Source organism: Alosa pseudoharengus, unplaced genomic scaffold, assembly GCF_046254945.1.
Source record: "Alosa pseudoharengus isolate Yale_2024_CS ecotype anadromous, Long Island Sound unplaced genomic scaffold, YU_APseudo_1.1 YU_APseudo_1.1_scf_5, whole genome shotgun sequence".
NCBI lineage: Eukaryota > Metazoa > Chordata > Actinopteri > Clupeiformes > Clupeidae > Alosa > Alosa pseudoharengus.
The window spans coordinates 12,659,258-12,677,181 of NW_027468837.1; the positions used below are offsets into that span (position 1 = coordinate 12,659,258).

General features: G+C 42.3%; 2 protein-coding genes across 2 annotated transcripts in view; one reads left to right on the plus strand and one right to left on the minus strand.

Moving 5' to 3' along the window:
* The first annotated feature begins 3,994 nt into the window (after positions 1–3,994).
* On the plus strand, positions 3,995–9,444 carry krt18b (keratin 18b). The gene is made up of 7 exons (XM_076267802.1): positions 3,995–4,515; positions 6,031–6,113; positions 6,534–6,690; positions 7,223–7,387; positions 7,638–7,763; positions 8,394–8,671; positions 9,247–9,444. The coding sequence occupies exons 1-7, from the start codon at positions 4,090–4,092 to the stop codon at positions 9,287–9,289; spliced, it is 1,278 nt and encodes a 425-aa protein (XP_076123917.1). The 5' UTR covers positions 3,995–4,089; the 3' UTR covers positions 9,290–9,444.
* Positions 9,445–15,715: 6,271 nt separating this feature from the next.
* Positions 15,716–17,924, minus strand: part of col7a1 (collagen, type VII, alpha 1) — a 79,618-nt gene continuing 77,409 nt past the window's right edge. Inside the window, exon 118 of the mRNA XM_076268661.1 lies at positions 15,716–16,221. The gene's annotated coding sequence lies outside the window, so the exon portion shown is untranslated. The remainder of the gene's footprint in view (positions 16,222–17,924) is intronic.

The window sequence follows — 17,924 nt, forward strand, 5'->3', positions numbered from 1 at the left end:
CATTTTTCTTTCTTCACAAAAAATAAATGCACTAAAGTGTCAAAGCAATTGGAGGAATTATGTACTGGTCATATGCATGAAATGCAAAGTTTTGGACATGAAATGCTGCATTGCATTACAGCAGGGGTTTGAATTAATTTATTCTCACCATCGTAGGCTACAGCTTCAAAGGCAGAGGAGCTATCACCAGATGAAACTGTCGAATTTTGTGACTCTAGAGGGCAGTGTTGCATTGGAGTCTAGGCTATGGCTGATTAACAGTGGGTAACACATTTTGACAATATTTTTGACAATAGGCCTATCAAAATATGTGACCTATCCTGCTGAAGTCCACCTGTTCACAGGAGTGATGAGAGCTGTTTGGTTAAATATGGGACGGCAACAGGTGTCACCAGAGATGGTTTTGTGTGTGTATCAGTCCAGAACTGCAAATTAACAGTGGGGTAATCATTTTGACAGTAGGCCTAGGCCTATCAAATGCAACAGCGCCCTCTAGAGTACCGTCACACACACACACACACACACACATGCATTGTGTTTCATTTTGGAGACATATTTCCAACGTGTTTCTCTCTTCTCATTTTGTCCCACTTCTCCACCCATTCAGTCTTTATCTCTGGGCCTGTCATTTTGGGTTTTCTGAAGTTCTTTGCACCCTCTATAACCTCATTGGTTCTATTTGTAACAGTTGCTATGCACTAAGAATCAATGTTCTCAGAAGTCTATAGATGTAGGATGCAGTGATATGTTCACTGATTCATATTCTAACTCAGAAATACAAGACAGGTTGATGTGTAAGGTTTTATACAGTATAGGTGAGTGTCAAGTAAATGTCTAATTTCATGTTAACTTTGCTTTGGCCATGGGTGTTCATGTAGCTGCAGATTGACCTTCTTTGGTCTGTCACTGCCTATTATATTGACATTTAGAATATAACAAGGTGAAGATCCAAAGACTGAAAAAAAAACCCCACACACATTCAGTAGCAGCAATTTGTGAATCTCGCCATTTTAATCACCGTTGTCTGATTGTGGTTGTCATCAGGATTCCCTCCTATCCTATTCCTCTTCCAAAATTTCACTCACTTCGGTTCACATTTCACATTAACTCCTACATCCTTCCTGGCCTCCTACCGCCACTACTCATTTCCTGAACTATGACAGTTTCCTGTTCTCTGCGCCAGCTACACCCCAGTTTTGCACTCACCACATCCCTGGCCTCCTACCCCAGTCTCAGAAACTAAAGCCTTAGGCACCCTTGCCTACTGGTCTCTGATAAGATTGTTGTAATAGTCCAGTATCCAAGCCCCCTGAAAGCCTTGTTGTGTGAATGGCCACATAAATGAGTGAACTGTTTCATTGCCAACCCTTTCATACTTTATCACTTCATAATGACATGTATGAAAGTATGTATGGCTTCGAATAGTTAGCGTTTATTCTCGTCTTCCTCATGGAGCTGGGAACTGTCATACAGTCATGAGGGAATCATCAAATTATGTGGCAGGAATGTTCGCAGCTGGGGGAAAAAAGAAAAAGAGGATGTGTGACTCATGCAACAAAAGTATTCGTTTTTCCTCCATTTTGATTTCTTTCCCTATTAGTATTTATTGTAATTTCCTTGCCCCCCAACTGTAGAAGTGCAAGTCAAAAGACAGAGAAGAAAAATGGAACAAAAAGTTAAGCATTTAACCAGCAACAGCTTTTACATTGTAATGCCACAATGTCTAAAAGCATCTTGAAGGAGGAGTTCACTTGTCTTTGAGCCCAAGGACTAAAGTAACTGCGACAGCCCATTTTTGCATGTTACCAGTTTATAATTGACCAGTTCTTGTTTAATGGTTTATGAAGCATGAGGAAATTGCTTACATCTGTCCTCATTCCTCAAAAAATGCTAATTAAGTAATTCCACTGTCCAAACCAGCCATTCAGCTGGGAATGATCAATTTGCCTTATGTTAGCGCAGTGGAACTGTATTTCTCAGAACATATTATCTAAGTTGCATTTCTGTACATCCAGTATTATTACTTTATCGAAATCTGTATTGCATAACCGTATTACTGACTCTGTGCTGAGTATAGATAGATTGAATTAAAGATGAACTTAAACGTAAGAAAAAATGTACCCACAATGTGTGTTTGGTATAATCCTCCTTGTACTACATCTCAATACACAAACGGACATCTATCTTCTCCAAAAGGGTCACCCCAAACAGACAGCAAATTCTTCAGCTGACATCACTGCACTGATGTTGAAGTGGGCTGAAGTGGGGGAAGGCAGCTGGAATTCCTGTGGTGTGGAAAAAATCGCTCTTTCTGCCCAGTCCTCTTCCCCCTCTCTCTGCTCTCCCTATCTTTCCCTCACTCTTCTGAACTATTGCAGTTTGTACCTCTTTGTGCTGCTTATCTATTTAGATACTAAATCCAATGCAGACTCGATGACAAGATTCAAGATTCAGGGAATTTATTGACACAATGTATTACAGAATTAGAGGTATGCAGGGTTAACTGGCTCTTTGAACGAAGCGCAAAAAGAATAGCTGTGCCGTTTTTTAGGTTCTAAATCTAAATAACTGGGTGTAGCACTGGGACTGACAGTGCCATATCTCAGTATTGTGAGGTTTTGTTTAACACATGACGAGTTTTAGGAAGAAGGCTTGTTGTGATGTAATGGTATAAAACCATGGAGACAAAGGAGGAGATAGGGGGCACAGGGGTTGAAGGTCAGTTTGTGGGGACCGTTAGATGGGTGGGAGGAGTCAAAAGTGGTCTTCCTGGAATGCTTTACTAAGACGTGTGCTATTTTCTCTTTACATTGTCTTTTGTTATTTGTCATTCAAACTATTTTGTGTAATTCAAAAAAATGAAATGTTCTGTTGTTGATAAGTTAAATTCAAGCCTTCTTGTAATACTGTAAAGCATCTGCATATTTATTGAGTTCTACACTCCCAACATGTAATGTGAATGGCAGTATTTACAAGAAGCCTTTTAGGCGTTGCTATGGTTATGCCACAGGAACTGTGACACAGCTGTGGGTGATTTCTGTGATGAAAAGCTAATAATGAAAACCTGATATGAGACTGCTTGTGTGGGTGGTGTCTGTTTACAGTATACAGTGTGGCCTATGTTTTATGAGGGAGATGTTATAAAGAGCATGTGATGTGTGTTAATGCTCTGTAAGGTTGGCAAACAGTGGGAATGTGGGTACAGTCAGTAAAGTGTGAGTTTGATTGCGTGTGTGTCTGTAGGCTACTCAGTATTACTTTCACAAGGGGCATGAGCACAAGGGGTATGAGTCACTAACTGTGTGTGTGCGTGTGCGTGTGCGTGTGCATGTGCGTGTGTGTGAGTGCATGCAAGCAAATGGTAGACTTGGTGGCTAACCTCAGTGCAATTGGAAATTTTGAAGAAAAAAAATTTAATTCAAAGGAACAATTAAGGTCAATGCCAGAAAAAGAACAATGTGTTTGTGATGTTATTTATAATTATATTACCGTAAACACACACACAGACTGCAGAGAAAGTACTGTAAATACATTTTTAGAGACCTGTTACAAACTCTTGCAGCCTCTCTCCTACATAATAAGTTTTAAGTTCAGTGAGGGAAGCTAACATCTACATACTTGTATAAATGACATAGACAGAGACAGTGAGCTTGTCCTCAAGTTTTTATAACACACATGTCCATGTGGTCACCTCTTCTTGCTGCGTCCAGCCTAAGGCTATGGAGTTTTTAGACCACCAGTAACTTTCCTAACCTCTCCAGAGAGTTGAGACAGGAATGGGCCATGAGAGGCACTCTGGGATTTCAGGAGGGGGAGACACCAAAGTCTTGTTGTCTTGGCAACAGGGCAGTTTGTGTATTTTGTCGGAAGAGAGAGAGAGAGAGACAGAACAAGAGAGAGAGAGAGGGAGGGGAGGAGACTGAGAGAGAGCCGGGGGGTAGTGGGTGTGGGGAGGGAATGCTCCAGTATAAAACCCCTGCCCTTCCCATTCACCGACTCCTACTCTCTGCAGCCCAGCTTTAGAGTGACCCTCTGCTGCCGCTCTCTCTCCTCAAGCATTCTGTCCACTTCTCAACCACCACTGCCACCATGAGCTACAGGTCCGAACGTATGTCTTACGGGCATTCAGCTCCGGCTTATCGGGCTACCAGCGTCTACGGAGGCGCAGGGGGCTTCGGCGCACGGATCTCCTCCTCTTCCTCCTCCAGCCTCCGCTCTGGGGCCCCTGGCGGGGGGATCAAGGCCTCCTCAGCCTTCACCCAGCGGAGCTCGGCACCGGGAGCAGGGGGGATGGCATCCTCCCTCCAGGGGGGCATGGGGCTGGCGTCGGGCAACGAGAAGGGACAGATGCAGAACCTGAACGACCGCCTGGCGTCCTACCTGGAGAAGGTGCGCAGCCTGGAGCAGGGGAACGCCAAGCTAGAGGCCCAGATCCGCAAGATCCTGGAGAAGAGTGGCCCGGAGACCAGAGACTACAGCCGCTACAACGTCATCCTGGACGACCTCAGGAAGCAGGTGCAGAAATGTGTTTGTTTGTGTATGTGTGTGTGTGTGTTGGGGGGGGGGGGGTATGCTTGTCTGTGTATGAATTCCTGAATGTCCTGAATGTACTTGTGTGCATGTACAATACGACAGTTTCATTGTTTGTGTGTGTTTGTATGACTGCTTTCGTGTTGGTATGTGTGTGTGTGTGTGTGCGTGTGTGTTTGTGTGTGTGTGTGTGTGTGCGTGCGTGCGTGCGTGCGTGCGTGCGTGCGTGCGTGTGTGTGTGTGTGTGTGTGTGTGTGTGTGTGTGCGTGCGTGTGTGTGGTTATGCATGAATAGTGGAAAGCAAGAGGGAAAGACTCTCTCATGGGGCAGCAACATTGAGCATGAGAGCACATGGTGTCCTACCAAATTTCAAACCCAAAAAACTCCCCACACTTTAACATGAAATTATGAACATTCAGTGCAAATCATAACGCAGCAAAAACCACTCGCTATTCTGTCAATTCTATAGTCTTTGTAAAAAATGGTCAAAAACTAAATGACTGCACCTTGTGAATTGTTTAATTATATGATGTGGGTGTAGTTGGGGACTGTGCTGAGTTAAATTACGTCTCTGAGACTGGCATGGTTATTCCCCCCATGGCTAGACTAGCTGTGAACTATCACATTTCCTCTTTGGTGAATGTAGGGTGTGGCAGCCATTAGTCCCCCTTTGTGTAACTCCCTGTAGTTTCTCTCTTCCTCCTCTCTCATTTGCCTCCCTATCTTTTCACAAATGTGTCAGTTTCCTCTTCACTCGGTTGAGTAACCATGGTGACAGAGACACAAACAAAGTTGTTGTTCCTAAAATGCTCCTCAAACATTTACTGTGTTGCCAGGTCTGTTTAATGCAGTTCTGACTAAGTGAAGGGAAGTTCTGACTAAGGGAAGTAATGCCAAACAGATGTGGAACACACACACACACACACACACACACACACACACACACACACATCCATGCAGCTGGTCATCTGATCTCTGAGAGAAACTTCTGGAAACCAGTTTTAAAGTTGCACTGTTTTCAGAGTTATGCAACTCTTTCCTTTGTTACCTCTTTAGTAGGTTTGGATATGAACTACTGTGCTTTTATGGTGGACTTAGATAAACCTAAGATTGCAGCATGTCAACGTTTGTGCAAAAATGAAGTTTATAAAGTAATCATGGATTTGGATTCAATTTGCTTGGTTTCACACACAGAGACTCCAAATCATTCCAAAGCTATAATTATTTGAAAAATTAATAAAAAAAGGTCACTTCTATATAAATGAAATAGTTGTGAATTAGATCAAGTGAATGGAATGAACCTCAAAATAAAGTATTATACATATATTTTTCTTATATTAAGTAAACCACACAACATTTCTGTTTTATCATTATTGATTTATGTATGTATGTTTATGTATGTCTATATGTATATATGTGTATCTATACGATGTATTACTGTATGCCTAAATGAAAGCGTGTAGATTGCTGATATTGTGTTACTATGACTGTGTTGTGTAGGTGTTTGATATGACTGTGGATAACGCTCGACTGGTGCTGCAGATAGACAATGCCAGGCTTGCTACGGATGACTTCAGAGTCAAGTGAGTCTCTCACCATTCAGATATACTGTTCTCTAACCTTGTCCCTAACCATGCATTTGTACAATATGTATTTGCATGTATGCTCTGAATGCCTAGAGACCATACTGTATACAGTAAAAACTAATTGCAGACATGATCTCCCCAGTGTGCTGGGAGAAGAGACACACGTCGTCTGAGAGGCAATGCAGTGCACATTCAAATTGTACAGCGATATGAATTAATTGATTAATGAATTAATTTGAATTCTACCAGTAGTTATTCTTATCTGGTTGTGTAGTAGTTGTACATATACTATAACCTGCACATACTGTACCATGTATACTGTTCCTATATGTTCTTTATCATGCATGTACAGTGCCTCCGTTTGTGTATGCGTTCCCATTGTGCAGATACACTGAGTATGTGTTTTGTGTGTGTCAGGTATGAATCTGAGCTGGCCATTCGTCAGTCTGTGGAGGGAGACATTGCTGGGCTGAAGAAAGTGATTGACGACACAAACCTTGGCCGTATGAACATCGAGAGCGAGATCGAGTCCGTGAGAGAGGAACTGGCCTTCCTCCAGAAGAATCATGACAATGTGAGTCATAACACTCTAGGCGATATAAACCCTCTTACCGGTAAAAATGTGTCACTTGACTTTCATTTGGAATATCTTCACTATCCGAGTACCTCAACAAAGTATCACATTGCTTACGTATTTGCATAGCTTATGTTGTGGAGCCAGATGCTAATAATAGCATGTCTAAGGGTTGGAGATTACAGGTCTGATTATGTCTGATTTGCTGTCATTTCCTGACCCAACTCCTTTTCTCCTACTCATTCCATGTTTCTCTACAGTGTCTCATCTATGTAAATATAGAATATAATTTTTTTTTTATTGGTAAAAGCATGAATTTAAAAAGCTAAAAGAAATAAATGTCGAAACATCATCATATGCTAGATATTAAGTATATTTTGGCCTGACCAGTTCTCCTTGCCTCATCTCAAGAGGTGTAGTAGTACAATAAATGTAATACAGTACACTGTATATCCAACAACAACAAAAACAACACATTACATTAATAGCAGTTTATTCAGATGTTCACCCATGTTTCCTGTACATCCAACAGGAAGTATCAGACCTGACGAGGCAGATCTCCCTATCAGGCGTCCAGGTGGACGTAGACGCTCCAAAGGGTCAGGACCTTTCGCAGGTCATGGAGGGTATCAGAGCCAACTACGAGAAGATGGCCCTGAAAAACGCAGAGGAGCTGAAGATGTGGCATGAGAACCAGGTGGATATGACACACACATACACATACACATACACATTCACATACGCATATGCACACGACACGTACAGTACCCTCACTCAAACACAAACACACACACACACACACAATGTTTGCTCTCTTTTCACAGTGTTGTGTTTCATTCTAATATCTTCTGGCGTAAAACATCATGTTCAATCGCTTTTGAACCCTTTCTCCTGGACCCTTTCTCACCATTTCTCTTTGTCACTTGTCCTATGCTTCTCGATCTCAGATATCCGACGTGCAGGTTCAGGTCACCCAGAACACAGAGGCTCTACAGGGAGCACAGATGGAGAAGAATGACCTGAGGAGGCAAATACAGACGCTGGAGATTGAGCTGGCGTCACAACAGAGCCTGGTACAAATACACACACATGTACACACTCCCACTCCTACACCTTTATTTTTCTGAGTGGCACATAAAACAAAAGAAGACAAGGGAGGCACTCTAACAAAAAGTGATGTGCATAGAAGAAAAAAACCTCTAGGGGTTTAACAAGAGTTTCCCACACACTCACTCACACACACGCACACGCACACGCACACGCACACACACACTCACACTGGATATGGATACATGATCAGCCCATTGTGGAAGAGTTTACTGTGGTTTTCTGTGTTTACTGCAGTATATGTCAAACATATTAAATGTCATACGTTATGAGCTTGCTAAACACAAAATTGGCTGTGATCCATCACACTTCACAATCAGTGACATTCTTCTCACTTTTCTGTAGGTGTCCGTACATTACAGTATGTGCTCTCAAAAACCTGTGTTTTGTTAGGGAACAGTATTGGCCCAGTGAATGGGAAGCAAAGAAAGTGGCTCGGACAGTCGTTCTTTTTTCCAGCCATCAGTAACATTCCCAGAAGGGAAGGCTGTAATAGGCTGTTAAAATATCAACAACCTTGTGTCCGGATTAGGAACAGCGCCTTTAAAGTTGGTACAACATTATAGTATTTTGTCTTCCATGTGTTGTGACTGTAGAAAGCATCTCTTGACGACACGCTGCGGAACACTGAGCTGCGCTCCAACGCTGATATGGAGAAGTATAACGACGTCCTCCGTCAGCTGGAGGCAGAGCTGGCACAGCTGAGGACGAACGTCACGCAGCAGGGTCAGGACTATGAGGCGCTCCTGAACATGAAGATGAAGCTGGAGGCTGAGATCGCCACCTACCGCCACCTTCTGGACGGGGGAGACACCACACCTCCCCCTCAGCAGCCCTCTCAGCCACAACAGGGCAAGGGCAAGCCTAAGTTCAAGTGAGTCGACTGGTTACATCCACTTACTATTAGGCTCACCTGTTTCTGATCACTGTCTTCAGTCCCAAAGAAATCCAACAGTCTCTTTTTGAACTCTCCTAAAGTAACCTAATCTACTTAAACAAACTCAAACAGACAGCAATCCATAACTTCACCAAAAGCAGCAAGTCTTTCACTGACTGTTGTTTTTCAACGGATGTGCAGGTGCATCCTTTAGATGATTTATATGCTCTGTGCTTCCTGCAGGGGTTCCAATAGGAATCCTTAACTCCTTATTGCCCACAGAGTGCCACGGCAGCCACTTTCAGAAACCCTGCTCTAAGCTCTAATCCTTAGTTTCAGATGTCTGGCTCATTACCGTGCCAAATAGGCACTTTCGTGATAGTGGACTTTATTGAAAGTGGTATAAAGTTCAGAAATAAAGGGTTTTAATATGCAATGTTCACATTATGATACATTACTAACCTTTACTTTAAACCTAGCCCTTGTGATTACATGGACATATGATGTATATTGTGGTAAAGCTTGTAGTAAATATCAAGAGACTTTATAACATATGCAAATCTATGTTTCAGTTTAACAGATGCTCTGGGGGAGCTGGAAGGTCTAGAGGAGTGAAGTCACACACACACACACACACACACACACACACACACACACACACACACACACACACAGAGTAGGCCTAAGAGAGGAGACAACCACTGCTACATCAAAGAGAGCCACCAAATCAGTAATGTCCTGTGAAGACAATAAATTTCTGTATGGTAGAACTGTGTGTGTTTTGTTTTATTGACCATCGAAAACTTTTGATTACAATTCATATCCTTTTACTTTCCTTCTTCTTTTCTTTATCTGTTTCTCCCTATCCCCCTACAAATTACAGTACATATAGTTGATTGCACATAGGCCTATAGGCCTGACATATAGTTGTATTGACATATTGATGTACTGTATTACATCAATCTTGAATATGGGTTCTATGGGTAAAGCATTGGGCAAGGCTACAGCACAGGAGAAGTGACAGATGGTAACTGACTTTGTTTGCAATTCAAAAAGAGGAAGCTTGATGAACAACAGTGGTGTCTCAAGCAAAACACTGGCATTGGATTAACTGGCTTGATATTGAGAAGAGGAAGATCAGCTGGAGAGAACTATGAGCCATGGATGCTAACCACATTGAATTAATTGTAGGAGCCACTTATGATGTTCTTCCTACTCCACAGAACCACAGTAAATGGGTTGGTGAAGATGGAAGCTGTAAGACATGAACCATGGCTCTTTAATATTCTATCTGGTTGTAAAACCCAGGGCCGCTACCTGGACACATAATGAAATGTAGATAGATAGATAGATAGATCAGATACTTTATTGATCCCCATGGGGAAATTCAAGTTCAAATTTGACAGGGAAAGTCGTGTTTCTTTTGTGCAGAAAGTAGTAGAGCAGAAATAGACATCGGGCAAATACAGGAAGATGGGGCAAAGCACGGGCAAGCCAAGCTAAGTATTCCCTTTTTAAAACAGAGAGAGAAAGAGAGAGGTGGGATAGGGAAATGACCGCAGGTTGGACTCAAACCTGGGTCCCCGTGGGCACTTGGACCCAAACATTTTATGGACGCTGTAGCCTGCTGCGTCACAGTGATCCCCCCCACACACACACACACACACACACACTATTCCTTTTGAAGATGCAATGGAGAAAGATTTTGAAAGGAAGTTAAAGTATGCAGAACTGTTAGCATATTAGCCAAAGTAAGGTTAGTCAAAAGTTTCTTAGGCATCTTCTCAGCGGGCTCCATCTTTCAACAGCTTCCAATGTATGGGCGCATCTGCCCCTTTGCTTAACCTGACTGACAGAGCAGCTGATCTGAAATCATCTACTTTTACTATACTTTGACGTGGCTTACCCTAAATGTGTAATATAATCGTATCGAGGAATAGAGCTAGGCCTCCACTGCCTAGCATTCTCCTAGCCAATGTCCAGTCTCTTGTGAACAAGATGGATGAACTAGATTCAAGATTCAAGATTCAAGATTTCTTTTATTACATCTCATCATAGGTTTATAATAGAGTAAAATTTGTTGTGTTTTTTTTTCTCCTCAAAAAATAAATAAATGAAAGGGTGTGTGTGTGTGTGTGTGTGTGTGTAGGAAAAAAAAAAAGTGCCTTGTTGTCTTCAGCATGAGTTCAGCAATCTAATTGCTTGGTGGAAGAAACTACTTTGGAGTCTGGTGGTACGAGCTTTCAAGCTTCTATATCGTTTGCCAGATGGTAATAGCTCAAATAGTTCATGGTTGGGATGACTAGGATCATTCAAGATTTTTTTTTGCCTTCCTAATGCATCTTCCCTCAAATAACTCCAGTATGGAGGGTAGGTCACAGCCGCATATGGTCTGTGCTGTACGCACAACTCTGAAGTGCTTTCCTATTGTATTGAGAGCAGTTCCCATACCATGCGGTTATAGTCCCAGTCAAGATGCTCTCAATGGTGCCTCTGTAAAAAGACCTTAGGATCTTGGGTCGCATACCAAACTTTCTCAATCGTCTGAGGTGGTACAGACGTTGTTGGCCTTTTTTAACAGTGTGCTGAGTGTGACTGTCCCAGGTGAGGTCTTCTGAGATGGTAACGCCCAGGAACTTAAAGTCTCTCACCCTCTCCACTGTCTCACCATTGATGTTAATGGCTTCAAACTGTTGTTCTTTCTGCCTGAAGTTTACTATCAATTCCTTCATCTTGGACACATTCAGAGACAAGTTGTTTCCTTTACACCAATTCATAAGGTTGTTGATTTCGTTTCTGTAGGCTGTTTCGTCATTGTTTGTGATTAAACCGATTACAGTGGTGTCATCTGCAAACTTGATGATGGTGTTGGTGTTGTGTATAGCCACACAGTCATGCGTATACAAGGAGTAGAGGAGAGGGCTCAGAACACAACCTTGCGGAGCTCCCGTGCTGATGGTCAAGGAGGAGGATGTGATGGAGCCCATTCTCACCACCTGTTTTCGTCCAGAGAGGAAGTCCAGTATCCAGCTACATAGGCTGCTGTGCATTCCTAGACTCCTGAGCTTGCCGTCGAGTATATTGGGGACAATGGTGTTAAAGGCCGAGCTGTAGTCTACAAACAGCATCCTTACATAAGTGTAACTAAGAGCGAGGATACAGTTTCAAAGAGACATCAGGGACTGTAACATTATATGCTTTACTGAGACATGGCTAACTGAACTTGTACTGGACAGTGCCATCACTCCGGTGGAGTTTTTCTGAGGAATGAGGAATCTGGAAAATCGAAAGGTGGCGGTGTTTGCATCATGACGAAGTGTGATCCTAGAAATGTCACCGTTCTCTCAAAGTCCTGCTCGCCTCATCTAGAACATCTAGCGATCGTCTGTCGACCCTTCTACCTGCCCCGTGAGTTTACTTCGGTTATATTCAACGCTGTCTACATTCCTCCACAAGCCAACACAGATGCTGCGGTTTCAGAATTGCAAGAAGTGTTAAATAGACAACAACACACGCACCCTGAAGCTGCGCTTATTGTGGCCGGTGATTTTAATCAAGTACATCTGAACCGGTCCATGCCTGAATTTATTCAACACATTCACTTCCCTACACGTGGTGGTGACAACACACTGGATCACTGCTACACACAGTTCAAGAACAGTTACAAAGCGAAGTCTCTACCAGCTTTCGGAAAATCAGATCATGCCACGAGCTCGTAAAGAAAGTCCCCTCCTATGATGAATGTGAGTAAAGCCCTCCCTGATGAACTTAATGGTTTTTATGCTCGCTTTGACATGAAAAACACAGACTATATTGGACTAGCTGCAGCATGTGAAGGAAATGAGGATGCACCTTCCTTTCTGTGTCTCTGAGGTCGATGTGAGCAATGCCTTTAGGAGGGTTAATTGTAGAAAAGCTACTGGACCGGATGGAATTTCTAACAGGGTTTTGAAATCCTGCGCTGCTCAGTTAGCTCCTGTGTTCACTTATATCTTTAACACATTGGCTCAAGAGACCGTTCCTACTTGCCTCAAGCAGTCTGTTATTGTTCCAGTACCGAAAAACAAAAGTCCATCATGTCTGAATGACTACCGCCCTGTAGCCCTGACGTCTACAGTGATGAAGTGTTTTGAGAAGCTTGTGAAAAACATTATCTGCTCATCCCTCCCTGCCTCCTTCGACCCCCTCCAATTTGCTTACAGAGCCAACAGGTCTACAGAGGATGCCATCTCAAACCTCATGCACACCACCTTAACTCACCTGGAGGAGGGGAATGGGAATTATGTGAGGATGCTGTTCATTGACTTTAGTTCAGCATTCAACACGATAGTACCTCTCACCTTGGTCACAAAGATGAAGGCCTTAGGACTGAACACCACCCTGTGTCACTGGATATTTGACTTCCTCACCAACCGTTCACAAGTGGTTAGAGTGGGGGTTCTGACATCTGACTCATTAACCATCAGCACTGGTGCTCCCCAAGGCTGTGTTTTGAGTCCACTGCTGTACAACATCTACACACATGACTGCAAAGTCAACAGTAGTCATACCTCCATCATCAAGTTTGCAGATGACACAGTGATCTTGGGCCTGATTAGTAACAGCAATGAACAGCTCTACTTGGATCAGGTTGATGAGGTGGCACAGTGGTGTCAATCTAACAGCTTGACACTGAATATCAATAAAACCAAGGAAATGGTAGTGGATTACAGAAGGCAGCAGCAGAACTACAGTTACACCCCACTAATGATCAGCGGGCAACCTGTAGAGAGAGTCACAAGTTTTAAATACCTTGGTGTCCACATTACTGAAGACTTAACATGGACTGTTAACACTCAATATGTTCTGAAGAAGTCCAGACAACAACTCTACTTCCTTCGTCAGCTAAGGAAATTCAAAGTTTCTACATCCATCATGAAGGCCTTCTACACTTCAGCGGTTGAGAGTGTTCTAACTGGTAGCATCACCTGGTATGGGAACTCCACAGTTAGAGATTGTAGTACTCTGCAGAGAGTAGTGCGCTCAGCTGAACGTACTATAAGAACTCAACTCCCTGCTCTACAAGATATCTATTCCAGAAGAGTACTAAGAGCCCAAAAGATTCTGAAGGACTCTTCTCATCCTAACAATGGATTATTCCTACCGCTGAAATCAAGAAGACGCCTATGTAGTCACAAAGCCAGAACTGAGAGACTTAGGAGAAGTTTTTATCCCCAGGCCATCCGAACTCTGAACTCACACTATACTGACTTTGCACACATTCACTCCTCAGCACTCTCAAACATTTCCCAACATTGAACTCACACTATACTGACTTTGCACTCATTCACTACTCAGCACTCATGACCCCCCCCCCCCACTCACACACACACACACCTACAAGACTTCTAGCACTTTTACATCCCTCTCCCTATGCTACAGACCTTTTATTTATTTTCTTATTTCATCACACGTCAAAACACACAAACACACACACACACATATCTGACTTTCTCCAACTTTTGCACATCTCCATAGAACTTTTTATTTATTATTTTTGATTTCTCCTCCATCTACCCATGTCCTTGATTGCCTAGCCTTTCTGCCCCCCCACCCCCAACACACACACTTACATCATCACTGTCATCACTTCACATACATACAGCACACTGCTTGCACACTGCCCCCCCCCCCCTACATACACAGCACATTGTCTTCAGGATCTTCTCCAACACACATCCTCTACATACTTACAGCACACTGCCCCCACCTACCCACACACACACTACACACACACACACACAGTCACTGCTCCACTCCCCTCCCGCCCACACACACATCTTCACTGTCATCACTCACATACATCATACATACAGTACTCTGCTTGCAATAGTAAGTCCCTGCCCCCCCCCCCCCCCAATACACAGCACAGGGTAAGGGAGTTTTTCCTTGCCCCTGTTGCTCTTGGGTGCTCCTTGTTGGTGCCCCCCACCCAATCCCAATCCTCCCCCACCTTTTTTATGCAGCCCTTGCCACTTAATCTACTAAACCCCTGTTCTACTGCACTTTTTACCCCCCCCCCCCCCATTAATGCACAAATAGGCTGACACCAGACATAATTTCACTGCATTTCTTACTTCCAGTAACTATATGCATGTGACAATAAACTTCCTTGTATCCTATCCTTGTATCCTTGTATTATATGATCACGGGCGTCGGAGCCATTATATGAGGGTGGGACAGGACCCACTTACTTTTTTAATATTACCAGTTTGGACCCCCGACCCCCCAATGTTGAAATCACTGTAACAATCAATTTATGCATCCAGTCATTTTATGTGCACTGTCATATTGAATCCATTCCACTTAGCCTACTTTATTAGGAAAATACCCAAATCAGTGACAATCCATGCCATGTTTCACAGCAACCGGCAGAATGATTACCCCATACAAGCGCAGAGCACAAACGCGACGGACATATAGTAGCATAAGTAACGTAATCGCAGCTCCCCTTCGTTTTTCACCTTAGTTTCTGTCTGTCAACTTTTTGCAGAGCTTAGGACAGAGCTAGAGTAGGGACCTTATTGTATTTTATACATTTAATTTTATTTCTTTCCTGTAATTCTTTTTACAATATACTTTATATGTTGGCTCTTTTTCTGTAATAGTTTTTATTGTTGTATAATAAAACTACTTCTTGTAAAGAGGAGATAAAAATACTTTTTGCATTGATACTTCAGACTTGACAAACTCCATGGTGGGCAATGGAAATTCCTTAGGCATACTGCAGAAATGCTAGAGAATGCTGCTCTACAGTATGTGTCATTTAATAGCCAAGTCTGATTTAATTGGGCCATTTTAGCAACAGTTACTGTCTAAAATGGTAACACCTTGCTATAATACCAGGAGTAGCCCATGCCTATAGCCTACCAATTTACAGGCATGGCACACACACACACACACACATTTATTCTGTACCAGTTTTAAATGCATAATGAACTTTAAAAGTTAAAAGTTGAGCACATAAAATTATCACACAACATCATTGCAAAAAATAACATCTGAAAAACATCTGATACTTTATTATAAAAAATGTCAACATGCAATTATAAAAATTTGAGTCCCATGAGGCATATCCTCTCTTGATGATTATGTACATTACAGATCCTTTCTATACATAAAACACTTTGCCTCATTTTTTTTATTTTGATAGACCCACTGTGTCCCAAAACAGTGTTAAGATTAGGTTGGTTCCATTTTAACAGAAGTATGGAGGCCAGACAACAAACCCATTACTTACATCAATGGCCATTCAGAAGTTTAGCTTTTAAAGTGTGCAAGTCTCTGACATGTATTTGGAGGTCTTTCACGACTGTGTTTCTTTGTATTTATATGAAATGGTATTGACTCTTCCTAATACGGTATGTTTATCATCATACAATAAATAAAGATAGGAGAACTTGAGGGAGGTTCTGAGGATTCTGATGTGGAACTCCTTAGCACCCTGATGAAAGAAGTACTTCATGTACAAGCAGCCAGTTATCAGCCATATCCTGATTGTTCAACCCCTGCAAGACAACACATACTCATAAGAAATGCATACATTTATGCTCCTATGTGTATATGTTTTTATATGTGGCCCTCCATGGCGAAACAAATCGTATGGGTCAATTTTTAGTTATTGTGTTCGGTCATGAAGGACCAAGAAAAAAAGCTCCAAATGATGCCTATAAGAATACTGACTTACAGCATGTTGACCAACAAACAGAGATAAGAGGCCCTATTTTCACGACACAAAACCTGGCGCAAAGTGGATTATTATCTTGATGCAAAGTTTATTCCTATCTTACACTCGAGTTTTGTGCCATACGCGTCTCTTTTATTGGACAATGTGCTCAGGGGTGTGGCAATTCGCCTTATTCATCCGCTGGCCAGAACGAGGCTACAGGGTACACTTGCCATTACACCTCAGTCCAGCAGATGGTGGTGGTAATGCACTCCGTTTGCATACTGCCAAAAAAACTCACTGAAGTAGAACAACAACCACCAGCGAACAGCGAACCAGGCCAGCGAACCCCTCTTCTTTTTCGGTGAGCTTTTTTTTTGGCCGACGTTTGATAACGTTTGATAACAAAACCACCCCCAATGTGGACTGGACAAACCCCTAAATTTAATTAAGCTATTCGCTAGTGACCATGCATTTTAGATCGCTAAAATAGGGCCCAAGGACATTAACAGTCCTATTTTAAACTTTGCGTTGGGATAATAATCCGCTTTGCGCCGGGTTTTACGTCGCGAAAATAGGCCCTAAAAGTGTTACTGTAAAAGTTTACTACCAGTGTGACACTATCTGCCCTCTTGTTTGTCCACTATACCTAGGATTGCAAGTCAATGGATTTGGATTCACGGTCATCAACTTCATGTCATGTCTACTGGCATTGTGGTCTGTTCTGACAGTCGCTATTTGATCAGTTTGTCAAGTGCAAATTAAATGTCGCTGCACTTAAAAGTCTGTTGTGGTGACTAGCACTCCAAACTGATATATAACATTAGCTGTAATTCCTCAGGTATAGCATCCGATTATGACTGAAATAATAGTAGATTCAACTTTATACGTGGATATACAGTATCTTTTAGTGGACGATATAAATAGATTTTTTTTTTAATAAGATAGACTTGTGTTGGGTCAGCTGGCGAGCAAAGGGATATGTGTAGTGTAGATGCTAAGTGTATTGTGTATTTAGCCCTTCACAATCCCAATAGCCCTTGAAATGCAGCACATAATATGTAGGTGTATTATGATGCGAAATTATGCCATTTTAGCCTACACACATTATGTCCCCATATATCTCAAAATAACAACGTGCGACGAGTCACAATGTGTGTGTGTGTGTGTATACTTGTATGTGTACTGTATATAAAACCCCAAAACAGAAAAAGTTGGGATATTTTGTAAAATGCAAATAAAAACAGAATGTGATAATATACAAGTCTCGTAAACCCATATTTAGCAGCAAAAAAGGACATAGACAACATATTAAATGTTGAAAATTATGTTTATGTTAATTTTTAATTTGATTGCCAGCAACATGTTTCAAAAAACGTTGGGACAGGAACATGTTTACCACTGTGCTGCTTCACCTCTTCATTTAACAAAATTCTGTAAATGTTTAGGAACTGAGGAGACCATTTGCTAGAGTTTTGAGAATGAAATGTTGTCCCATTACTCCTCGATACAGGATTTCAGTTGCTCAACAGTATGGGGTATTGT

Excerpts from the sequence above, each read along its gene's own strand:
- krt18b (XM_076267802.1), top strand. The coding sequence starts at position 4,090 with ATGAGCTACAGGTCCGAACGTATGTCTTACGGGCATTCAGCTCCGGCT. Across the intron at positions 6,114-6,533 it reads ACGGATGACTTCAGAGTCAA|GTATGAATCTGAGCTGGCCA; the intron begins GTGAGTCTCTCA and ends TGTGTGTGTCAG. Across the intron at positions 7,388-7,637 it reads AGATGTGGCATGAGAACCAG|ATATCCGACGTGCAGGTTCA; the intron begins GTGGATATGACA and ends TCTCGATCTCAG.